Genomic DNA, 27,019 nt, shown 5'->3' on the forward strand with positions numbered 1-27,019 from the left:
ACAGGAGACGTTCAGAAATAGAATCGGGACCAGGTCTGTAATTAATCTGGAAACGGGGGACCTAATTCTTGCATTCTGTGAAAACGGGTAAGATTGGCTATAATGTAATTATCTTAATCTTCACTATCGTTACTTTTTAAAAACCCAGCGAAGCGGGTCCTTGCAGCTAGATTCTAGATTATTTAGAAAAACAGTCTTTTACATATATATATATATATATATATATTATAAATTTAGAACTTTGATAGAATTAAGCATGATGGTTTATTAATTTAAATATGCTTGATCAAGTGTAAGAACTGTTTTCATTGAAAAATCTATAATTGAATTACTGATTCAGAAAAATAACATAACATAATGTTCTTTTATATAGAGAATTAAGTTTTTCAACAGTTCTTGTTAATTTTCATAATATTCTTGAGTTGCATATATTGCTTGTTATATTGTTGCTTAATATAATGTATATACTAATTTCTAACATATGATTGGGCATTAATGTTGTTGCTACAGACAGCAATTAATGACAAAACTGCTTTAAAAAATTTTTCAGCAATTGGCATAATAAAGCTTGACATAGTATTATTGTGAATTTTTAGTCAATTCTAATAAGCATGCATATAGAGCAGAATTCTAGTCCTTTCATATTTGAATATTAGTTTTTTCATCCCATCACAGATTGAATCTTTCATATAACTTGATTTAATTATAATATAAACTATTTATTTTCAAACAGGTGAGTGTTTTGTTTTTACATTTATAAATTGTTACAATGAAACTACATTTTATTCTGCAACAATTGTTGTAACAATTGTATGTATTCATATAAAATTTGCTAAAAATAAACAGAATTGTGAAATTGTAATAACAATGAATTATTAACTTGACGAGCAATGTATTATTATTATTGATAATTTGATTTCTGTCATGTTTACTTATAACTGACAGAAAACAGACAAGGAAATAATATTTATATAAGTTCACTGTTCTATAATATAGCAAGATTACTGTGAAACCTGATAACTTAAGTGGTATAGACAGAAGTGTATAGTATAAAAGAAATATTTCAAATTTTTAAATTTTGAATTAAATATTAGGTCATTCAAATGCTTATAACATTAAAGCAAATATTTAGTGTTGAAAATATTAATGTTTATTTACTACTACTAATAATAATAATAACTAATCTAAAAGATAAAGCATATATGATTCTCATCTTATATAATAATCTTCCAAAAAAGAAATTTTAAAGATATGTATTATGTCTTTGTATGTGTTTTATTATAACTTGAAAAAAATAGGTTATAACAAACAAAAATAACATAACAATTTTATGTTTGCTAATAGCTATTTACATCAAAAATTTTAATAATATTGTTGAATTAGAGTATTTCTTGAAGTTAGTTTATTTCTTGAAGCACCAATCCCAAACTTAACTGTATAAACCAAGTTCAGTCAAATTCTAAAACCTGATTTACTTAATATAACAAAAATAATATTAAAAAGTCTAATTAATTTTGAAGAGCTTTAATTAAAAGTTTTTTTGAAAAGTTTGTTTATTTGATATTACTATTGCAAACTTTAAGCATAAGCAAAAAATATTTAGTATTACTAAGCCACATTTACCAATGTGACTTAGTAAGACTAAATGTTTTCTGAGAAAGATGATGAGATGTGATTGATCTGCAAAGATCAATCATTTCTCTAAATAAAAAAATTAATAAATAAAAAATTGTATACCTTCTTACTATATTTATTTACATGTAAAGCGCTCCTCAGGCATTAGAGTAAAAGAGCACATCACAGATGTATAACGTACCAGGACCACCACAGCTCTGGGTGTTTACACCAGTGATCCTGAGGTAAAGCCAATNTTTTACTTTATTTTCAGATATTCAGAAAATTAAAATATTTTATTTTGAAAATCAAAATGTAATATGATAAATAAATTAGTCATGATGTTACTCTTCATTAATATTTTTAATTGCTTACCTTGAAAATTAAATACTTATTTAAATGATGTAATTCTGCACTTGAATTGTTACAATTAACTGTAATGGAGTATAAATTAATAAAATTTTAAAAATTTAATTACTGATGAAAAGTTATTTATTATACTATGATAAAATTTTAGATATAATTATGTGCATAATTGTAAAGCAAACAATATTTTGAAATAGTTCATTTTAAATTTCAGTTTTCATATAAATTTAACAGAAATATTAAACATTTCAAAGCTAAAATTGAATAATAAGTTAAAAAAGAAAAAATGAAAAATAAACTATTTCTTACAGAATAAAATTAAAAAATGTTACATACACTTTTTTCTACTAAAAAAAAATATTGTTTCAATATGAAGATTTTATACGTAATAGTCTGCTTGGATGTTAGAGCTTGTAAGTAGAAATATTTACTAACAAAACAAAAAATTGGATTCAAAGGATTAAGTTTAATCATTTAAATAAAATATAAAGTTCAACAATTTTTATAATTGAGATGCCTAATTTGGTAGTTTAAAATGAGATAAATGCCAAGACCTTGTGCGTGCGTGTGTAAATATATATATATATATACAGTAGTATAAACAATAAATATTTTTTAATTTAACATTTAAATTAGTTAAAAAGATATTTAATAAATGTGTGTTATAAATGTTGAATTCAAGTTTTCATTATCAATAAAATCCTTAAATTTGCTTAATCATTTTCATTCTCAAGAGTTTCTCTAAAAAATTTTTTTTTTAATTTATTGTATTTTTAATTTTCTTAACTTGTTTTGCTTATATTGCCAATCAGTAATTTTGCCAAATCATACTGAATGTGTTATTTTTTTCCCAGAAAATTTTATTCTGGCATTATTATTTTGTTTATATATTTCCTTAGTAAGTTCAAATAATTAAGCTTCATGTTCCAGAAAATTTAGCTAGTTCTGTTATTTTTGTCTTATTTGTTCTCAAGAGTTATGTAAAACAACTTTGACCAAATTTTAATACTGTATTAACAAATCCAGAATGTAGATTACATCTAACTGGTACACTTGTGTTCACAAAGTTTCTAGAAATTGACTAGAGGAAGGGCTAATTTTGATGTAATGTTGAGTATTTTCTGTTAAACTAGTTAATAGACAATTAATGTTTAAGCAAGTATTCAAGTAAACTAATTGAATTACATGCATTTAATAAAATTTCACTGTGCTCTCTTTATCTATATTACTGTTTTTAGAAAAAAGTTTTCTGATTGGTTTGTAGCAGAAATGATTAGCTTTAATTGCAAACATATTTTATAATGAATTTTAAATATAGATTTGATTATTTTGTAAAATCAGAATCACAATTTTCTTTGGTCTTTACTGGATTAGAAGGACTGATATTTATTAATAAATCTAATAAATAAGTACAAAAATTTGCAAATTTTACTTCAATTTTAATTATATTTCTATCAGCTTGTGTATAAGTATTTGATATCAAATTTATTTATGTTCCTTTACTTTTGTTTATTCTATTAGCAAATATATTAATCAGCTGTTTATTAATTATATTCCTTAGAAATACAAGATATGGTTTTTTTCTGTTTAAGAAACATTGTAGATTTGGAATAAATTTAAATAACAATCATAAGAAACCAAGCCACAGTTATATTACCAAATAAATAATCAAGTTAGATTAACCAAAATGTAGCCCATTAATAAATCCAGCTTATTTAAGAAACAATAAAGATAATTTAATTTTAATAAGTAATATATATATATATTAAAATTAAGATATTAATACTATATAACCTTCTGTTTCAGATGTAAATTAATTTAGACTATATAACCATGCTGGTTAATTATCACAATATAGTGGGTGATCGGTTAACAAATAGTTTGGATAATGAACACCTGACAGGACAAACACAAGAAGCAGTGTTGCATTTAAGATTTGTAAAACTATTTTAATAGTATCTATGCATGGTTTATGGAATGAGACTTTCACAGTTATATACATAACCTGTTTTGCACTAGTTTATTTCTGTTCTCTGAATTTTTTAAATGCTTTTCTGAACTTTTTATTTAAAAAATGATAATATTATGGGACCTAAAATGAGTGGAGTGTCAAAAACTATGTTCACTGTAGAAACTAAGCAAGAGATAATAGCTAAGGTAGAGAGTGGGCAGAAAATGTCTGATATTGTAGGCAGATAACTTCAACAGGTCTACATTAGATACAATCTTAGGTAAGAAAGATATAATCAAAAAGACTCAAGCAAATAAAGGAGTAATGAAAATCACACATGAAAAACAAAGATGTGTCATCCATGAGAAAATGGAGAGATTGCTTTTAGTTTGTTATTACATGTAAATAAATATAGTAAGAAGGTATACAATTTTTTATTTATTTTTTGGGGTCTCCAGAATGAATTAATCAAATTCCCACAAAAATCTGTGGTAAATTGATAATCAGTTAACAAATAATTCTGATAGCAAACATGGTCTTGGAAAGGATTATGTTCGTTAACTGATCACCCACTGTATTTCAATTTATTGATACTAAATAATTCAAAATTAATTTTAATCATAAACCTTTCCACAAGATGTATGTTATCTGTTTATTTATTTATAGGTCAAATTCAGATATTAAATTTATTATATTGGTTTTATTATAGTCTGAAAAAATAATGTAGAAGTTAAGTTTGCTTAACAATTCTTTAAATAAAAATCAAAAGATCTTAAAATTAGTCAAGTACAAAGATGAAACAATACTGCCATATTTCAAAGCTATTAAAAAAATCTGGCAAAGAGTTGGTTAACTTTCCCAGCAACATTTAAAACTGTGTGTGTGGCACCATCAGTTATGATATTTTATATGAAAAATTTTTATATTTTTAATTATCAAATGGCAAAAATCTTAATTTTGAGGATGGGGGTTTCATAAAAGATTGTAAATGCTAGTGACGAGCAAAATTATCATTAAGTTTGACTCTATATCTCTACCCTGTTAAACTTTTACCACCAAAATTTAATAGCATCAATCCCTCTAACACAAACATCCCTACAAAATTTCAGAAATTTTCAACAAAGAGCACAGAAGTTTAAGCTTCAAAATGGGTGAACAAAATCATGTCTCACATACACAAATATCCATACATACAGAAAAAACCTCCAAATTTTTTTGCATTTCTCGGCATTTTAAGGTCCTAAGTCCAAAACTGAAAAATCTTTGGGGCTGTTTTTTGACCAATTGCTATATAAAAGAGCTGGGAAAATAATAAATACTGTGAAAGTTTAATCATAATATAGTGTTCAGTCTTTATGCAAACTTTAGACTGTTTTAAATGAATTACTCAGCAGTTTATTGTTGACCAGCAGATGAGCCTGGCATTGCTCCAGCAAAAAATAACAAAAGCAAATATTAAGATTATTAGATTATTTCATACTTCTAACATTTCTACTATATTATATTATAGTATTTGATTTATATTTATTAAGGTTATCTTATGTAAGATTTTATCACACCATGTGCCAATCTAACATATTTTAAATTATTTAAATTGTGTACAGTACAGGAATAAAGAATTTTTAAAATGTGTTAGATTGGTCATTTGGTGTGATAAACTCTTACATAAGGTAACCTTTATAGTTATACAAGTTCAGACACATGCACTGCTTATCTCGCCGACCATGCGACTGCACCGTGCGGTTACCTATCTCATATACGTATGCGTCTTGCCCCTTGCCACCTGCTGACACCAAAAATGTATATAATGCTTACCTAGATGATATCGTTTAATTTATATGAATGTTTGACAGAATAATATATAGCCTATGTCCACCCTGAAGGTCCATTCTAAATATTGGGGAAAGAATTTTTGAAATCGGATGAGTAGTTTCGAGATTACATACTAAATCCAAACTTACAAACTTTACCTCTTTATAATATTATTATAGATATAATTGTAAAACAACTGATAAGAAAAAGCAGAATATTTGAGAAGGAATTACCTAAACTGGCAAGTTTCAAAAATAAATATGGCTGCCAAAACACTAAAATTTCTTTTTTCTTTTTATTTCTATTTCATTTATCAAATAATATGTGACCAAAGGGTCGGCACCAGACCAGTGATGCCTATGTTAGGATCGGTGATGGCGATTCATTTGTTCATGCGTGAGTGGTTGTGTGCATGAGCGGTTGGATTTGGGAGTTGGATGTCCTGAGAGATAGTGCAGCCAAAAGACGTGCACACTACAACTTACTTAAATTTCATTTTATCCAACACTGGAATATAATCAGTTACATACCTCGAAGTCTGTTACTGGTGTGCAATTAACTTCAAAAAACAAAAAATTAAAATTTATGAATGTTTTTGAACCTTCAACAGTTCTTCAGGCAGCAGCGAATTTCCACTAGAATAAAATATTAAATACAAATATTATTCGAAATTCAAATACATGTTGGCTGATGAATTTTTACTAGGCATGTGCACTATATACGTAGCAAATGATGAGAATTTATAGCTCTTTGTCCACTAGTGCTTGCTAAGGACAGATTTAATTCTTCTTTGTGATTGATGTAGGTGTTGCTTAGTTTGTATATGTATAAGGCTTCCAACTACTTTAGATGTTCAGTGTATGCTGTGCTGTAGATGATTCTTGCTTGGTTAAAAATTGGCTTTATTTCAGGATCACTGGTGTAAACACCCAGAGCTGTGGTGGTCCTGGTACGTTATACATCTGTGATGTGCTCTTTTACTCTAATGCCTGAGGTGCGCTTCGTAGAGCTGATGTAACTGAGCTCTCTATCGCATCTGTGATCTTTTATTGGGATGTTGTAGACTCCCGTGAGTCTGTCACAGTTAAGAACATCCTTTCCATTGTGAAGATGTCAAAAATGGTTGGGCATCTATATGAGATGTGAATGCGGTGCTTTTTAGCTATCTGTGCAAAGAGTGATTGGAGATAAGGGTTATAAGTGATCAGGATCCTTTGCTTCTCTTGCTAGTCTTCGTTGCAGGAGTGGACTTGGAGCGCTTTTTGGGAGCGGTGGGACTTTCTGATTAATTTACGGATAATTTTGGGGTACCCGTGGTCTGAGGCAACGTGATGAGTATGTCTTGGTTCCGCATGCAGAGCTTGCTATGTGGAGGAGTGAGTGTGTGCTCTTCTAATCAATGCATTATATGATGCAATTTTGTATTGATGTGGGTCACATGACTCCACTGGTATGAATATGGATTCTGCTTCCGGTTTTTCCACCGTTCCCAAGAAGCACTCCAAGTCTACTCCTGCAACGAAGACCAACAAGAGGAGCAAAGGATCCCAATCACTTATAACCTGTATCTCCAATCACTCTTTGCACAGATAGCTAAAAAGCGCCGCATTCACATCTCATATAGATGCCCAACCATTTTTGACATCCTTTGCAATGGAAAGGATGTTCTTAACTGTGACAGATTCCCAGGAGTCTACAACATCCCGATAAAAGATCACAGATGCGATAGAGAGCTCAGTTACATCGGCTCTACGAAGCGCTCCTCAGGCATTAGAGTAAAAGAGCACATCACAGATGTATAACGTACCAGGACCACCACAGCTCTGGGTGTTTACACCAGTGATCCTGAGGTAAAGCCAATTTTAACCAAGCAAGAATCATCTACAGCACAGCATACACTGAACATTGAAAGTGGTTGGAAGCCTTATACATACACAAACTAAGCAACACCTACATCAATCACAAAGAGGAATTAAATCTGTCCTTAGCATAGCAAGCACTAATGGACAAAGAGCTATAAATTCTCGTCATTTGCTACATATATAGTGCGCATGCCTAGTAAAAATTCATCGACTAACACGTATTTGAGTTTCGAATAATAATCATATTTAATCACGTTCTAGCAGAAATTCCTTGCCGCCTGAAGAACTGTTGAAGGTTTGAAAATATTCATAAAATTTTAATTTTTTGTTTTTGAAGTTAATTGCACACCAGTAACAGGCTTCGAGGTACGTAATTAACTTACTTAAAATACTCATTTATTTTTGTATATAATTAAATTATTTACACATATACATAAGGTAATGTATATAGTGTTCTAGCATCATAAAATGAATAAAGCTTCAGTAGTATAACAGTTTTTGTTACTTTATGCTAAGTTAGCCGAGAGACAGACAGCTTATATTCTTTCACATGAGGTTAAATACCTTGATCAGTCAAATCGGCTTGATCAAAGTTTTGAAATCGCAAAATGTCCTGATGACAGGTTGAGTAGGTTTCTGGTTGGGTAGAGTTAGGCTGCTTGAGGTTGCAGTTCACAATCAAAAAGTTCATTTCTATGGCGAAGAATGGTCGAAAAGATTGGTGATGGAACACTCGTACGGAAAGGAGTAGGTCAGTGAACTCTTGGTGTCGGTTCTGATGCTCGTCTTTTATCTCGAGAACTTTCATCCACAATTCACAATAGGTGAATTGTTGATGAAAGTTCCTGGTGACATACATTTGGAAGATGTGTCACTTTTGGAAAGGAAGTAGATCCAGGGAAAGAAGATGCAGTCACATCCTTTGTTTTTTAAACAAATTTGGTATATATTTTGTTAATTAAAATTTTCCTCTCATCTGATCTCTCACAAATATTAATAGAATATTTAGTAATAATTAATAATCATATTAAAATTGATATTATCAACATTTTTTTGATAGAAAAATATTTTAATGAAGTTGATACCTAATAACAGATTTGAGAGCTGATTGCTATGCTGTTATTTGATATTGATAAAATCTGCAATCAATTTTTGAATAGTTATGCAACAGTTAAGTTTCTAGTAATTTCTTCCTTCCTTAAAACTATCTTAGCCAGCCATCCTAACCCAACTTGCTAAGAGACTAACTGCATAACCTTGGAAAAACATAATTGACTTATAAGTGTTTGTCTCAGGTTCCATATGTTTTAAAACCCTTTTCTAATTCAAATAAGAACAAATCAATAGATTATAATCTCCAAAGAGATAGAGCAATACTTGAAATTTATAGCTTTCAAGTATAAGTACCAACTAGAATTATCTAATATCATTTAAGCTTAGACTGAGTGTTTCTTTGGTGGTTTCTGGAAAAATTGTAATGGTATATGAATGTCTGCAGTGCACAAAGCATTTTTCACATTTTTAAAGATGGTTTTGGTTTTTTTTAGATAAAGGAAAAGATATTTGTTGAGTTCATAATTGTAAGTTAAAAACAACAGATAATCTCCATTTTTCAAATTGACTTCTAAATAGATAACATGCATATTATCCACATGAAATTACACTGCCTCTTGCAGATAAGCAAGCATTTTCAGAAACCATCTGTTCTGACTTTATACAAAAAATGTATTCGATAAAATCATTACAGTTATTTTATGGAATAAATCTAATAAACAGTATCAAGATAACTGAAAAATAATTTCAACATATGCTTTCTTTTGATCAAGTTTTAGCAATGATGATAAACATACCAAATATATAAAAAATTCAAAGAACTAATTAACACATCTTTGTTTTCATCAATACTAATGTAAGAAAGATGTGAAATTAATTAGTGTTAAGTTCTATTTTGAACACTTTGCTTAAAGTCAAAGAACTCTACCACTTTATTACTTTTTATTGTCTTTTACTTTATTAAATACCATTTTTTTCAGTAACATTGTATCATTTTAATTTTATTGAATAGAAACTTAAGTAAAAATGTTATAATAATTTGTAATGAAAGATACAAATGTTTTAATGACAAATGCTTTTATGCATTTGTTACTCTTATTAAATTAATACATTTGTATGTATTTCATTACTTTCCAGTCATATTGCATGAAATCGTATTCTGATAAATGTAATGTATAGTACATTGAAAACTTTAGTGATGATGTAAGAACTGTAAATTATAATGCCCACTATAGCAGCAGCTTTTGTACTTGATGTATGGCAAGGGTGGCCAACCTTTTTTACAGATGTGTTTGTAAATGGGCATGAATTTTTTGGCAGGTTACTGTCCTATTACCTCCTACATCCGGTTTAAATTAGTAGTTAAAGATAAATTAAATAACATTAAAAGTAAACAAAGATGATAAAAACATTAAAATATGTTGTTAGATGGATGTAAAAACAAATATTAAATAAACCATTAGCATTAGTTTGAAAGTGACAAACTATTAAAAACATTTTTTATTGAAAGGAGAATCAAAATTTGAAATTCTAATTAAAAAAACAAAGAATCTGAATTTAAAATACACTCAATGTGGTTTCTGAACTTGCTTTTCAGTTAACAGTTTCTGAATATTAGGATTGATTTTTGAGATTGATAACAGAAGCAGCCCACACGAGTGTCTGTCATTACAGATCAGTACTTACATGTATTTTTAATAAAGCTCTTTGCTGAAAATGTCTGCTCACAAACACGTGTAACTGAATCTGCACACAATATGCACAGCAAGATCATGCATTTCTGAGTAGACAATCTTAGGATCAAATGTCCAGAAGGCTTTCAAATAAGGAAAGTCAGTGATTTGCATGACTCTCAACATTTTGGGAAGTCATAACTTTATTTAAATTGATTTATTTTGTATGTATTTATTAAAGTAGTTATTAACCCTGTTTGTTTTCTAAATTTATGCTAATGTTAATTTAAAAAAAAGTTGACAAGGAAGAGCCAATTTTAAGGATTTTGTATTGTTCCTTTTCTTAATTGATTTTTTTTTTTTTTTTTGCTCCATCGCCATGTGGGCCATTTCAAATGCAACTGTGGGCTGTTTTGTGGCCTAAGGTCCTTGGGTTGGCTATCTCTGATGTATGCTATTACTTTTTTGAGGATATTGAAGTTATGCAGAAATTGCAGTTGTTTTTGAATTTATCATATCACTTGAAATTTACATCTTATTAAAGAACATAATTCATTGCAAATTTTTTGAAAGCTCTAACAAATATCACAGATTTGTATATTTTCTGTAGTCAATTTTTTCCAAATGTTGAAACCTTTAATTTTTTTTCTATAAACCAGTACTATTTGTTTTAGATCTGCTGGCCATTTTTTGATCCAAGCTAATAGGTCATGATATTAAAATTTTTGAGACACATATAAATAACATATGCTTAAAATTATATTATTTTTTTTTTACATTTTTTTTATTGACAACTCAACTGTTCATGTATTAAGAATAGAAATATAAAATGAGATGCAAATAAGAATAAAAATATATTTTCATTTTGATCTTTACTTAGTTGTCACTGATTGTATTCACTAAATTTAGCCATTGTCGCTCTAAGTACAGTACTTTATTTTCAGATATTTCCTTCACAAACAATTCTTCTTTGATTTTCATATGTTCCAGACAAATGAAAAGTGACAAAGAGTAATATCTGTATATGTATACTGTTTACCTATGTAATAGGTAAACAGTATATGTATACTGTTTACCTATTACATAGGTAAACAGTATACATATACAGATATTACTCTTTGTCAGATATATACAGATATTGATATCCTAAACACAAAAAAAGATGAGTTTTTACATCACATGATGTCAGAGAACAGAACCTCTGACAACTTGTCTATTAACTAAACTATTTCTTTAGATTGTGGAATAATTTCATAATCAGTGAATTCATTAACAAGAATTTTGCCAATGTCTTAAACTTAAGTGTAAGACTCTTCTGAAGAACTTGCATTAACTTTCTCTGCATTCTTCTCCCTATTTCTTGTTAATTTTTGCATTTTAATTACAAACTTGGAAACTACTTCCAGGGATTCTGAAAATATTTGGACTAGATGTACCAGTTTCCTTATGACTTTTGGAATACAGGAAAAAGTGAATGCTGTATATACCAAATTATTTGAGTTGTTACTAACAGAAGACATTTTTTGTGCAACTGGAATGCATCAAGTATCCTCTAGTTTCAAGCTTTTTATCATCTGTGTTAATTTTTCTTATTAAAAAAAATTATAAAAGTTAATAAAATTAACACAGAATATACGATTATTAAAAATACTTTTTTATAAATACAGTACCTGCTTAATAATCTCAAAATTATTGCTATAAAATAGAGGCCTCTAATAGGTACCACACCTATGAATATATGAGGTACCAGACGGAAGCCGCTTTGAAGGTCCGAAGGTGACCACTCTATTGAGAAATAAAGAGCTCCATTTTCAGACACAAATGGTGAGAATTAAATGTCCTGATTGAACAATAAAAGTTTTTATTAAAACAATAGAAAAGACTAAAGTTGAGGGAAATGTAGCTGGAGAGGAGTTGTATTTAGTCACAAAACTGACCTCTCCCATGCCCTCCGATCGGTTTCAAATTGTCACCAGGTGACGAGTAGAGACCAATGAAAAGGTGGCTTAGAGGAAAAACTTATAAAACTGCATGATTCAAGGACATGATGTTCTTGGTTCGTAGTGTTCTTTTGGATTTTTGTGATCTGGCCATTCACCCACAAAAGCTTGCTCGATGTCTGGGGACTTGTCTTCACTCTCCCATGCCGTCAAGATTCTCCCAGGTTCACCTAGTCACAAGAAGACATCTCTCCAAGTTGTGCTGTGCAACCCGGTGCTGTCACTCTTCACACCACCATTGCTGGAAGAAGAAAAATGACAGTCAGAACATTTGGACTTTTTGTACAGACTTGTGTCCCACCTATTGAGAGGTGTTATGCCTTATTATAGGAATTGTTGTAAGAGAAATTTTTATATTTATTAAACACTTTACGATGGAAAACCTGCCTCAGTAAGTCTTTTCACTCCCACATGACAGTGTTGACTGCTCGATTGTCCTGACATTTCCACCCCAGTTGACTAACCTCACAAATAGTTGGTAGGAGGGCAATGTTTGTAAAGTTCTTTTGGTAAAATTTTTATTTGTTGAGGAGCTCTCAAAAAAATTTTTAACTATTGATTTGCTATTGATTTGTCCACAGTTCAAAATATGGACAGTTAATAAATTGTGTGATTGTGGATAATTAGCTCTCTCCAATTGTGAACAGGAAATGAGATGTGGTTTGTAACCCTTTTTCTTGTCAAGCTTACTGACTAAGTGTCTTTATATACCTTCCTTTAAAATTAGTTGTTTTGTTTATGCTAATCCAAATATAGGAATCTACTATATACATGTATTGTCAATAATCTGTAAGAACACAAAGAAGGTTAAGAGAGCACAACTATATAAAGGAAATTTTAAGTTTCAACTTTTTCAAAGTACATTCTAAGGCATCCCTTTCTTAGCATGGATTTTCAAGAAACCAGTCTAGTACACCACTTTTCTAAGAATTGTTTTGAAAGCAAATGGTATGTTGGCAGCATCCTTATGTGATATTTGCCTAACAAAACATTTGAGAAGGGGGAAAAAGTCACATTTCCAGCATGAATAGTTGTTATTATGCTGTTTAAGCTTATAGAATATGCTACAAGAAATCTGTATGTGTGATTAAATAAATTATCTAGGTAACTCAAAATGGAATATTGATACTGAGGTCTCAACTTGTTTACCTTGTTCTTGCATACTTGGAAAAATTATTTTTCATTGATTGTGCATACACCTTCATTGAAAATTTTTATCCATTCTCTTAATTTGGTCGGAAAGTTGAGGGAAATAAGAGTAAACTGGACACATTACTGTTACACAAGCTATTAATAAAATGTAAGAAACTCACAAAAATGTTGTAACCAGTTATCGTGTAAAGTAACTGATTGCAATTCCTAATTAACTTAATTTATTATAACTAACTTACAAATTATCTGAAAAGTAATTTAATTAAATTACAGATTTGTTGCTTAAAAAGTGCTTTAATTAATATTGCAATTTAATTGATATCACTTTTATTTCACCAAAATCACCACTGGTCAAGATAATAGATTTTTTTTTATCTCTCACCTTTGTAAAATTTCATGTCAAATTGAAGAAATAGTAAAAAATATTTCTAAAATACTTACAATAGTTATGATGTGTCATAACAACTTCACTCAAAAAGAAAGATGAAGAGAAATAATTTTTCAGAATGGAGAATGTATGTTTACACTGTTTCCATGAGGATTGTCAGTCAACTGAATTATATGTAACAAATCACAGTGTGAAATTTTAAAATTTTATAACAGTTTATTCTTTAAATTCAAGTTGAAGTATTTACAGATGAAATTTGTATCACTGAATGTGAATTGAATCAGTTGAATAGTTTCTAAATGTTAATAACAGATCAGAAATATAATTTAAAATTCAAATTATAAGTGAGCAAAATTTATTGAGGATTTAAACTTATAAATAACAACTCCTCAAAGCCCGAATAGTATATAATAAATTACCAAACGATCGCCTAAATATCGGGCTATAATAATCGGTCTATCGCCTACCTCTAATGTCAAATTACTTTATTCCAAATCATTTAATTAGCCATATTATAGCCCGAGATTTAGGCAATCATTTGGTAATTTATTTAAACTTATATTATAAGTGTATCTTTGAGATGATTAAATCTGTAAATATAAAAAGTTCAAATATGTAAAAATATGTAGTAAATATTTAACTTCATAAATAAGGTTTTATGACTTATGTATTTGTTAAAATATGGCATATTGAAATGATTTTTTAAATTCAGTTTTGACTGTTATATATGTTATTTTAAAATTAAAAATATACATGTGAATATAACTTGTAATTACTTGAAAATTTAAGTAATAATTATTAACCTTGATAATTGGTTTAAATAAAAAACATATCTGTTTTAAGAAAATGATTTTAAAATATTTTACATTTGTCTTTCTTAATTTGAAATATGTATAATGCTATTTTCTTTGGGTAGTTCTGACTTATTATAAAACAATTGGGTAAATTAGTGTATTTCTTTTACAATAATAATAATTTGTATTTTTCCACTTTATTTGATACTTTTTTAATTTATTTAAATTTCAAATTTTAGTGTTTGAAAGGTTCAGAATTTGTTGGTACTGTATTAATGTGTGGAGGTACAAACTGGGATTTAATTGGTAGAAAAGAGCTGCCTAAAAATGGTAAGCTGCTATTAAAAAATTTTTAATAATAGTCTTCAATATTTTTCTAATAAAAATATGAAAGTTATTTTTATTATTATAATTAATAACATTCGGATATTTTGTTGTTAATTGATTTATTTTCTTAACAGTCAATTTTCAGAGAACATGATTTGTCAAGTGTACTTCAATAAGTAACTAATTTAAAAAATTAATGGCTTTCAGAAGATCAATAATGAAATTTAGTGGTGATAATTCTCTAATTTATGTAAAATTAATATATATGAAAAAAATTTATTTAATCCTTTCACTTCCAACATCACTTGTAGTGTAAGGTTATCTTGTAATGGCAATGCCAAGGTCCTGCCTGTCTTGTGCTCATTGGATTAATTAATTTTGACAAGAATTATGGCAATCTAGGTACTGCTATTACTTGTAACAACCTTGAGAATAATAGTATCTTGATTCTGGCAATGAAAGATTAAATTTTATTAGTATGCTTATATAATTTATGTGCAAGCCAAAAGTATGAACATTAAGAGTATGATTCAGAACTTTTGAATAAATTAATTCTTGCAAAATATAAATAAATTTTTATTAATTGCTTAAGTTAACATTTTGGGATAAATTTAAATAGAAATTTTAACATTTATTTTGAATCATTATAATTAATTACAATCTAGAATTACCAAAGATATATATACTTAGTGTATAATTCAGGCTTGGTTTTATATGTGACTCTTTATTCTAATAAACAGTGTAGTTGAAAGATGAAAAGAGTTAGACAGTGCCTCTAATAGTAAGTGTGCGGTTTATTGGAAGAAGATAAGTCTTGTAAATGGAAAAATTGCATACACTGTTCAGCATTATCATTCTTAGCATATGTTGAAATAAAGCGTATGTGTGTTTTGAGTATTACATTGTTGTTTAATTAATAATGCAGATTTATTATATTAATAGTTGCCCTCAAATAATAGTCTCACCTAATTCCCAAAGAACGGAAATGATAGTTGCCCTCTAATAATAAGTGCACTCTAATGAACAGCATACTGCAATATGAAAAAGGTTATAGATAGTGTGCTATTAGAATAAATATGGTATTAGTAAATCTGGCTTTATCATTATTATTTGATTATTATTGAATTATAGCTTTGTTAATTAAATTTAATGATGATATGTAATTTTGACTGAAAATAGGAGATTAAGTTGAATCCTTGTATTAAATTAAATAATTAGAATTAATTAATTTAGAATAATATAGAATAAAAGATTGATCTGGAGCAGGACTCAAACCTGTAATTTCTGCTTATTATGCAGATGCATTGTCAATTTTGCTATCAGGAGCTGCATACAATCTTATCTTCCAGAGTAGTTAATTTAGAAGATAGCTTTGTCTGGATTTATAAAGTACCCCTCACAATAATTCTTACATCCAGCATTATTATTAGGTAACCAAAAAAGTTCTGTCGTTTTTTGTGAAACTACAAAGTTTAAAGAATGTTACACGCAATACACAATAGATGGCACTAAAATTCCAGCAATATGTTAATAAGATGAGTTAGCATTAAATTTTGATTAAGAGATAGCCTTTCTGCTTCTCTTTATATATTATAAAAATTGACTTGAAGATGAGTACTACAAAGTCTATAATTCGTGCTTGTATGTTGTATGAGTTTAAACTTTGAACAAATGCTGTGCAAACAGCTAAAAAATATGCCAGGCTTTCCAACAAGGTTCTGTCTGCACTTGCACCACCCAAAGGTGGTTTAGAAAATCTTCTTCTGGTGATAAGTCACTTAAAGATGCGCCACAAGAAGGGCAGCCATATGTCACTAATAATAATGAATTACAGGCTGCAATCGAAAAAGATTCCACTCAAACTTGTCAGATGTTAGCACAAAAGTTCTCCATAAGTGATGAAACTGTCCATTTACATTTGCATAGTCTTGGGAAATTTTACAAGCTCAGCAAATGGATACCTCATCAATTGATACCTGTCAATATTGTGCTTATGGTGGACTGCAAATGGAATTGTTCACCATGAACTTATACCATCTGGCCAGACTATTACTGCTAACGTCTACAGTGACCAACTACGTCAAGTTCACCAATCACTTTTGAAAAAACAGCCAGCGTTAGTGAATCGTAAAGGCATTCTTTTCCTACACGATAATGCTATAGGCCTCATGTCACGCCTGTGACCTCTGACACAATTCAGACCCTTGAATGGGAACCTCTTTTGCACCCTCCTTATTCCCCTGACATTAGCCCTTCTGACCATCACCTATTTTTAAGCCTAGATAATCATCTGCGAAATCGACAGTTCAGAAATAGAGAGGCTATGGAAACGTAGTTACAGAAGTTTTTCAACTCTAAAGATCGTGACTTTTATAAAAATGGAATTTATAAGGTTGTTTCCTGTTGGGAAAAGGTTATTGAATGTGAGGGTGGTTATTTTGATGAATAAATTGTGTTATTTCCTATACATTTTTATGTTTGTTTTCTTTCAACAAAAAACGACAGAACTTTTTTGGTTACCTGATAATATATGTTAAATAACACAAACATATGCACACAAAAATGTATAATAACATATTAATTATTTCATTTTTTCTAAATTAATAGTTCATTTTTTGTGACAAAGAAGGTCCTGACTTTTCTGAAATTCTTTCCTTAAGCAAATGTTGGTAGCAGAAGATCACATCTAAAACGCCTCGTTTTGCTTTTGCACTCCTTTCAAAATCTAGATTATTCGCTACAATTTGATCAATGATTTCAGCTATCATTACCAAACTTTTATTAAGGAAATCTGTAGAGAAATTTTTTGGGTTCTTCATTTCCAGAATCTCTATTTTCCAGTTCTACATGGATTCCTTGTTCTGCCAGTTCTTGAAGGTCACCGTTGGTAAGACACTCACCAGAAACCACAGTAACTCCTCAATATCCTGTTTGTCTACATCTCCTAGTCCTGCTGTATTGATTAGATTGAGTTTGATGAACCTAACAATACAGTGATAGGTTAATCAAACTCAACCTCTTCTTGTTGAGAATTCTTGGATACCTTCAGCCATAACTTCTTCCACACTTTGTTCATGCATTTATCAGTTAATCCTTGCCAAGAGAAGTCAATATCACCTAAGGCATCCATGATGTTATATTTTTTCCAAAATTGCACCAAACAAACAGATTTAAAGAAAGTACACCTTTTTGCTGCCTTTTTCTGATTGGTTCATGTTCATAAATAATTGTATTATGTATGAATCAATAAAATGCCACAATAATTTAAATCAGCGTATATTTTGAGCTTTTTTTTTTAGGCTTTGAGCAGATGGCGTTATATCAAATCAGCATTAAGGAAGGCAGCATTAAGCGGGTTCTTATACTACGTTCGCACACAATCCACGACTCACTTCTATCTCAATTTATCTACAATCTCAATTGTGACTGTTGTCAGTCGAACATTGTGCTGTTCACACAAGTAGTCCACTTGAGAAGAACCCAGCTATTGCTCGTGATGATAAAACTGACATAACTACACGGCAAGTCACGAACACCAACAAACAAAATGGAACTTTTGGTTAGAAATAAATACAGTACTTTTTCTTGCTATATATCTAATAATAGACAGATGTCATCGTCTCACCAAATACAGTATCTTTTTTATTTCTCTGTTGATAGCCCAACACTTGTTCCACAGCCATCTTGTATTTTCTCGTGTGCATGGGATTGTGGTATCTCTCTTATGACTAGATCTAGTTTCAAGAACTCTCGAGTCGATTGCGATTGAACCTCGTTTCAGTCGAGATTGAAACGGTCAAGAGAGGTTGCATCATGGCATAGTCGCTGACCTTGGCCACAATCTACATTGAAATTCTCNGAAACTACAAAGTTTAAAGAATGTTACACGCAATACACAATAGATGGCACTAAAATTCCAGCAATATGTTAATAAGATGAGTTAGCATTAAATTTTGATTAAGAGATAGCCTTTCTGCTTCTCTTTATATATTATAAAAATTGACTTGAAGATGAGTACTACAAAGTCTATAATTCGTGCTTGTATGTTGTATGAGTTTAAACTTTGAACAAATGCTGTGCAAACAGCTAAAAAATATGCCAGGCTTTCCAACAAGGTTCTGTCTGCACTTGCACCACCCAAAGGTGGTTTAGAAAATCTTCTTCTGGTGATAAGTCACTTAAAGATGCGCCACAAGAAGGGCAGCCATATGTCACTAATAATAATGAATTACAGGCTGCAATCGAAAAAGATTCCACTCAAACTTGTCAGATGTTAGCACAAAAGTTCTCCATAAGTGATGAAACTGTCCATTTACATTTGCATAGTCTTGGGAAATTTTACAAGCTCAGCAAATGGATACCTCATCAATTGATACCTGTCAATATTGTGCTTATGGTGGACTGCAAATGGAATTGTTCACCATGAACTTATACCATCTGGCCAGACTATTACTGCTAACGTCTACAGTGACCAACTACGTCAAGTTCACCAATCACTTTTGAAAAAACAGCCAGCGTTAGTGAATCGTAAAGGCGTTCTTTTCCTACACGATAATGCTATAGGCCTCATGTCACGTGTGTGACCTCTGACACAATTCAGACCCTTGAATGGGAACCTCTTTTGCACCCTCCTTATTCCCCTGACATTAGCCCTTCTGACCATCACCTATTTTTAAGCCTAGATAATCATCTGCGAAATCGACAGTTCAGAAATAGAGAGGCTATGGAAACGTAGTTACAGAAGTTTTTCAACTCTAAAGATCGTGACTTTTATAAAAATGGAATTTATAAGGTTGTTTCCTGTTGGGAAAAGGTTATTGAATGTGAGGGTGGTTATTTTGATGAATAAATTGTATTATTTCCTATAATATTTTATGTTTGTTTTCTTTCAACCAAAAAACGACAGAACTTTTTTGGTTACCTGATAATTGTAAATTTCAAAAATTATGTTGTAAAATTCATTTTAAGAACATTATCAGAATGCCCATAAACTATGTGGAAGTATGTCCTCATAAATAGTGAGTTTATAGATAAACCAAACTAATTACAGTAATTTATTTGGTTACGGCAAAGTGATGTAGGCGATCTGCCAAGGGGATGCCTCCCAGGAGGAGTTTTATGGAAAATTGGCAATCTAGTTTGGTGTTACTAAATTGAAAAAACCCTGGAAAACTGCACATGGCCTCCCAGTGGTGATGTGCGAACTCACAACCAACTACCAGTGTAACAGTTTCAACTCCACACAGGTGAGTGCTATATGCTACTCATCAAAGTAATAATATAGTGTGGCTACTTTGTGCTATATCATTGTTGCAGTAACTATGTGAATATACTGTAATATTTGGTTTTTTTTAATTATATTCTTTTTTTAATACAAATTAGCATTTATTATGTAGATGCTTTGTCAAGTAACTCAAACTATGTTTCAAGTTACTTGCTGTAAATGCTTATGTAATTTTGCAGCAAATAACTTAAATTTTTAGTAATTCACTAAAAGCAAGAAGTAACACCACAAAATAATCAGTCTGCACAATGCTTTTTGCCTGTCTCAACAAGAGAAATATACATCTGATACCGTGAGTCTATTGGACTCATGTTATCCTTGTAAAGATGTATTTATTTTAATTTGTAATATTTTAGGTCAATGTATACAAAATGCATTATTAGAATAAAGTTTTGTAAACATAAATTGACAAATATATAAAGCAGCAAGTATTAACCTTAAATCAAAAAAGAAATATGAAGATTAATATGCTGAAGTGAGTCTGGCAGACTTATCTGGAAAAGGGTTAAATAAATAAAATTTCAATAATGATCATTTTTTAATATTTCTTGTGTAAATATTTTTAAAAATTTATTTTATATTTATAGCTAAAAAGAGTGGAGGAAGAAACCTTTGGGGTCCTCATCGATTAACTGCTCTTCAGGGAATCAGAGTACGAGTAGTGGCTTCAGGAGATTCTGCTTGCCATAGTGTTGTCATCACTGAACAAGGAAAAGTCATGACATGGGGTATGGATGTTTTATGTTTATTTTTATTATTATTATTATTATTATTTTAATACAAAAATACGGTGGCACTCGAGGCACCAACAGAGGTTATATAGGGTGATTTTTCTTGTATTGTAATGAAGGTAAGAGGTGCTTGATTTTTTCACATATATTTACAACAACTCTTTTAGAAAGCCTATATCTTTCAATAAACAGTTGGTCGTCAAACTTTCCAATAGGATTGGATCGATCGCAAATTAATCGTCGTGGAATTCGTGAGTAATTTCGTATTATTTCTTATCCATACACGTACTCTGCAAAGTAAGACAAATCTTCCTCCATGATTACCGATATTATAGCACTAATCGGACGAATTTGCTGGATTAGTTACTAATGGCAGATCACGTCTAATCTTACTCTTGGAACGCAAAATCAGTTAATCTGTATTTAAGATAGTCGTTAATCCTGCGATTTGTCTAATCGTCTGTCGATGAAATATGGGGGAAATAGTTAAAGTAGATTGTTCTATTATCTGTTTTCGTGGTTGGATGCATCGTAACGGAATGTCGATCTGGTCTCCAATATATTCTTGAAGAATCGCCTGGCATTCGTGGCTCAGCTCAGTCGGTTAGAGCATCGTGCTAATAACGCGAAGGCCGTGGGTTCGACCCCCACACGAGCCAATTCTTTTATTTTGCACATTCCTAACGTGGTGAACAGATTTCACTACTAACGTTGTTTTTTTCTTTTGTTTTCCGACGTAACGACGAATCCCTTGTCGGCTGAACTGCAGACTATTCATTTGGACACGCACCAACGCAGTCTTCAGAACGGATGTTTCGGTCAATGCGTACGACTTTCGCAGTAAACCAGAGTTTCGTTTCGTNGGTCAGAACAATTATAAAAGGTAAAGAAAAAATTCTCGAAGCTGTGAAAAATGCTCAATCTTTAAATTCAAGCATCATTCGTAAACGTCACGGTATTATCGCTGAGATGGAAACAATGTTAAAATTATGGTGTGATAATCAAGTAATTGTGAAAAATTGTATAATAATATAATATGTTATACATATGTATTATGTAAGATTTTATTAAACATTTTTTTCTAAATTATTGCTTTTTTTAGTCTCCGACCCCAATTAAAAATTATTTGTATGTATTTATATGAGAAATTATATCCCGACTTACGCGAATTCAACTTACGCGGTTATTGCTCGGTCCCACCTATCGCGTAAGTTTGGGGTATTACTGTATATAAATATTAAAATAAACGTGAAGATCAACAACACATCAACACACTATCTAGAACCTGTTACCAGTGTGTTTTGTGAATAATACAGTTTATCACTAATGTTTTCGAACTGTTAAATTTCACTGAGGAAGAACTATTTAACGGTTCAAAAACGTTAGTGATAAACAGTATTATTCATAAAACACACCAGTAACAGATTCTAGATAGAGTGTATATTAAAATAAGTCTCATTTTTCCTTTCCATACATATTTTTAACTTAGAACATTTTGTTTAGCTTATATCAGTTAAATTTCTGTTTTCATCAAAATTCCAACTTTTATTTAGAAAGATATTATATAAAACTCCTCTTTAATGATTTCTTGATTCTTATAAACTTGAATATAGCTTTAAATGAATTATTTTAAAAAAAAACTAACAAAATTTGAATTGAGTATAATAATTTAATCAAAATTCATTAAGTTTATTCATATTGTTGTTATAATGTTATAAAATGGAAATAACATTGTATCTCATTTTAACTAAAGTTAAAAATTACTACTTCACTACTAAGATATTGATGACAGAATGCCATGATTCTGAAAGCTTTTATTTCTTATGCAAAGATTGACAAAGTTTGCTATAACTTTATTATAGAATTCTGTTAATATTAGTTTTAGTTAGAATTTAATTAAATTGTACATAATAGAATATTGAATTTGGGCATCCAGAGCAACAGATGAAAGCAATTTCATTTGTTTTTGACTGATCTAGTTGCATATTAATGCTTTTAACAAATGTAATGATTACAAGAATTATCAATGAAGTGAAATTTTGAATAAAGATTACTCAAAAATTAATTTTTTTGAGTGAAGATGTTTTATAGTTTGTTTATATTTATTCTAATTAATATAAACATATTTCCATTCTAATTAATATAAACAATATTTCCATTATTTTGAAATTCTCATATTCAGTATATAAAATTTTAAGATGAGGATTTATACAGTAGGCTCTTACTAATCCAGCCTCCAGCCATGATATAAATGGAGTACTTTACATGGATGACCATCCAGTATGACATCCTTATTGAAACTTCACACAGGTATGTGAGGTTTCAGTTTCGATTTAGAAGTGTGGAAACTAGTCAACTTGACATGATGACCTTCAATTATGCCTTTAAAAAGAAAACTTGTTATGTTAGAATTCATGCAGAAATTGGAAATATTAGAGAAATTAAAGCAAGGTTGTTCCCAAAAATCCATCACCACTGAAAACAACATTGGACATGTCACTATGACATAAAGATGAAAGAGAATCAACTTTGGCAGTGCACTAGCCAAATGGACAGTAGTTGGAAAAGCAAAAAGTTGTGCAAAAAAGTAAGAATGATAAACTTGATGTGGCTGTTTACAAATGATTTATACAGCAATGCAGTAAAGGATACCCTGTCAGTGGCCTGATAATCAAAGAAAAAGCAGTGGAATTTAACAAAGAATTTAATTGCAGTAAATCGTTTACAGTAAGTGAGTGCTGGCTATCAAACTGAAAGAAAAGACATGGTGTATGGCTACTGACAGTCACTTGGAAAAGTTATTCAGCAAACAAAAAAAAAATGTGAAAGAATTTAAAAATAAGCTGGAGAACATATAAAGGAAGAAGAACTAACTCCTTCTGCAGTGTACAGTGTTGATGAGACAATTTTTCAAAATGCTCCCTTCAAAAACTTTTGTTGCCAGGAACGAAAAGGAAGCTTGTGGGTATAAATAACAAAAATAACGCATCACTCTGATATTATGTTGTAATGCAAGTGGAAGTCATAAACTTCTCTTCCTGGTGCTTGGAAAAGTCTAACAGCCACAATGTTTTCAGCACAAGATGAGTACACTACTGCGTAGATTATTGTGCTCAAAATGAAACATGGATGACTCAGAAATTTTATTTGTGGTTTCATGATAGATTCATACCCACTGTGAAGGAAGAATTGAATAAAAAGAAATTTCCATTAAAGTCATCTTCCTAATTGATAATGCTCCTGGTTATTCCTCTGACTTATCTCTGAAATTAAGTGATTATATATAAGCCTTCTTTCTCCCACCAAATGTGGCAGCTCTAATCCAATCTATGAATCAGGGAATTTTGGAATCAATTAAGTGTTGCTATCAACATGCAATTATTATCTCCCTATTGGATGAATGTGAAAATGATTCTACCAAAGGTGTGCTGAAGGCGTGGAAAGCAATCAACAATGTCCTATGCTTCTGCTGTTTGGAAAACATCATCAAAGCATGATGATGTTTTCCAAACAGCAGAAGCATAGGACATTGTGGAGAGTACAATAGTGAAGTGTTGGAAAAAGCATGGATTTTGATTGACACTGAGCTGGATTTTGCATTGAATTATAGTGAGTCAGTCAATTCAGAATCATTTTCAGATGCTGTGTTTGTTGATATGTTCCACAAGCTTCCAGGAGAAGTTGTTGATGATAATGTTACTAATGAGGTTGAATGAGGAATATTGTTTATGGCTTTAACATATGAAGAAATCATTAAAAGTGTGCAGGATGAAAGTGAGAGGAAGCAGACACAATAGGTAGAGACAATAAAGATTTTTCACACTACTGGTGCTGAAGCTGCTGACATTTTCCTGCAGTACACAATGAAACAACCAGATACATGCAGTACCAATGTAATGCTCATAAAACAATTGTATGATAAAGTGTGCCATCAATGAGCATCTAAATGAAAACAAAAATCTGTGACATTTTTTGAAGTGACAACACTGAGTAGAAAATTCAATGTTTTAATTGTGCTATATTACATTTTAAATTTCTCTTACTGTTCACAAATACTTGTCTCTTATTTGTTTTTTAAATACATATGTACTGCAGACAGTAAACAGGTAACATTAAATTTATTAAATAATTAAACTGACATCTTTTATTTCTCAGTAATTGGTATTCTCACTAATCTGGTATTCCTCTGTGCAAGGAATGGCCAGATTAAGGAGTCTACTGTATTAAACTGTTATGTTTTCACTCTCAGTAATGTGCAATTAAATTACACTTGAAAGATGATGGCTTAAATCTTCAAGTTAATATTAAAAATTGTTTGAAATAAAAATGATATAATAGTATAAATTTGCAGTAAATAATCTGCAATGAAAACAATTTCATTTATTATTCATAACTAATAAACAATTCATTAAAAATTTAAAATGTTTACTTTTATTTGAAGTTATGATTAATATTACTTTTATTATAATATAATTCAATGTAGGTTATTTAGTTAAATTAAGAGAAATATTGTTATTTTTGTATTCAGATTTGTAGTTTGAAGTATACTAAAAATAAATATTGCATTAAAAACATTAAATATAAATTTGGTGTGTAATTTATTTTAAGGTCGTAATGATAAAGGCCAACTTGGTCATTGTGATCTCCAGAGAAGAGACATTCCAACGTTGATTGAAACATTAAAAGAATTAAATTTTGTTGATGCCGCTTGTGGACGTTCTCATACACTTTTATTATCAGGTAATATTTTTCTTTAATTCTTAAATTAAAATTATATAGTTTTAGCATAAAATATGAAAATTTTAATTATCAAAAAATTAATAAGCTAAACAATTCTTAGAATTTGGAGTTGTATATGGCTGTGGAGATAATAAGATGGGACAATGTGGTATTGGATCTCAAAATACAGCTATTAATATTCCAACCAGGGTATAAAAATTTTTTCAATTTATTCTCACAATTATTATTTTTTTAGAGTGTAATTTACTGTATTTCCTCAATTAAACACTGGGGGAGATTTATTTTTAAAATATACATATCCCCAAGGGTTTTCAAAACCAAGGTTTATTACCTTGCAACAGTAGACAAATAGGTAAAAATTGAAAGAAATATCTTATTGAGTTGTACATTTTCTGAACTATCAAAGCTATTTTTTTAATACTATATTTAAGGGTTACAACTACAACATTTGAAATAATTATGGTTTTTATAGTTAACACAATTTAGCATCTTCTAATTTGGTTATTTCATTGCCATTTGTGTCTGCTTTGATGTCATTGTAGGAATCAAGATCTTGACTATCATCTTTTGATTCAACTCACTATCACTTTCAGAAGGACATCGTGAATTTGAATCAAGAGTTTTTCTAATTACCCTTTGGTTGATAAGCTCTGTATTCATGAACTTGATCAACTTTCCATGCTCAATATTCAACAATATTTGTAATTTTACTTCAAAAAATGTTTCTGTGAACCGTGGAATAGAAAGTGCTGTCTGACTAGACAATTTGAAGAGGTAAAATTCTAGTTACCTTTATTCTAAAATACATCATTGTATACAGTGCAGTACATGTTTTCTATTCTATTCAACCTGTGGTTTGCTTTTAACAGCAGTTTTACTCTCCGGGATTTATTTGAATTCTGGAGTTTAATTGAGGAAATATTGTAATTCATTTTTTCTGATTATTATATTTATAATTTTCAGGATTAGAAATTAAGAGTATCTGCTAGTTGTCCATCAGACAACAAGCTCTAAATTTCTTGTTTTTCCATAATGAAACTAGTTGTCCAAACTGCAAGGTACATAATGTATATTATATAGCTATCACATGATACAAAAAACCATCAAACTTTTATTAAAAAAATAAAGCTTTGTTTATTGCTTGCACACTATACAGCCATTTATTAGGTCTACAAATAAAAAGAAATCTTGAACATCCTGGCACTTATAAAGTATTTGTTTACAGCAGGTGCCAACTAAGAAAAATAGAGTATAAATTCTTATTGGATGTGT

The 27,019-nt window shown here is 30.1% G+C and overlaps 1 protein-coding gene and 1 non-coding gene across 2 annotated transcripts in view; both read left to right on the top strand.

Annotated features, from left to right (window-relative positions):
* Positions 1-27,019, top strand: part of LOC111613642 (protein RCC2 homolog) — a 45,404-nt gene that overhangs the window by 3,363 nt on the left and 15,022 nt on the right. The window contains exons 2-5 of the mRNA XM_023354996.1: positions 14,905-14,995; positions 20,864-21,004; positions 25,616-25,747; positions 25,848-25,936. Of these exons, the coding sequence (XP_023210764.1) occupies positions 14,905-14,995; positions 20,864-21,004; positions 25,616-25,747; positions 25,848-25,936 (453 nt within the window). The remainder of the gene's footprint in view (positions 1-14,904; positions 14,996-20,863; positions 21,005-25,615; positions 25,748-25,847; positions 25,937-27,019) is intronic.
* Positions 21,596-21,666, top strand: Trnai-aau. The gene has a single exon. It is a non-coding gene; the product is annotated as a tRNA-Ile (tRNA).

Source organism: Centruroides sculpturatus, unplaced genomic scaffold (assembly GCF_000671375.1).
Source record: "Centruroides sculpturatus isolate CEXI.00-Female unplaced genomic scaffold, Cexi_2.0 scaffold1960, whole genome shotgun sequence".
NCBI classification, from domain to species: Eukaryota; Metazoa; Arthropoda; class Arachnida; order Scorpiones; family Buthidae; genus Centruroides; species Centruroides sculpturatus.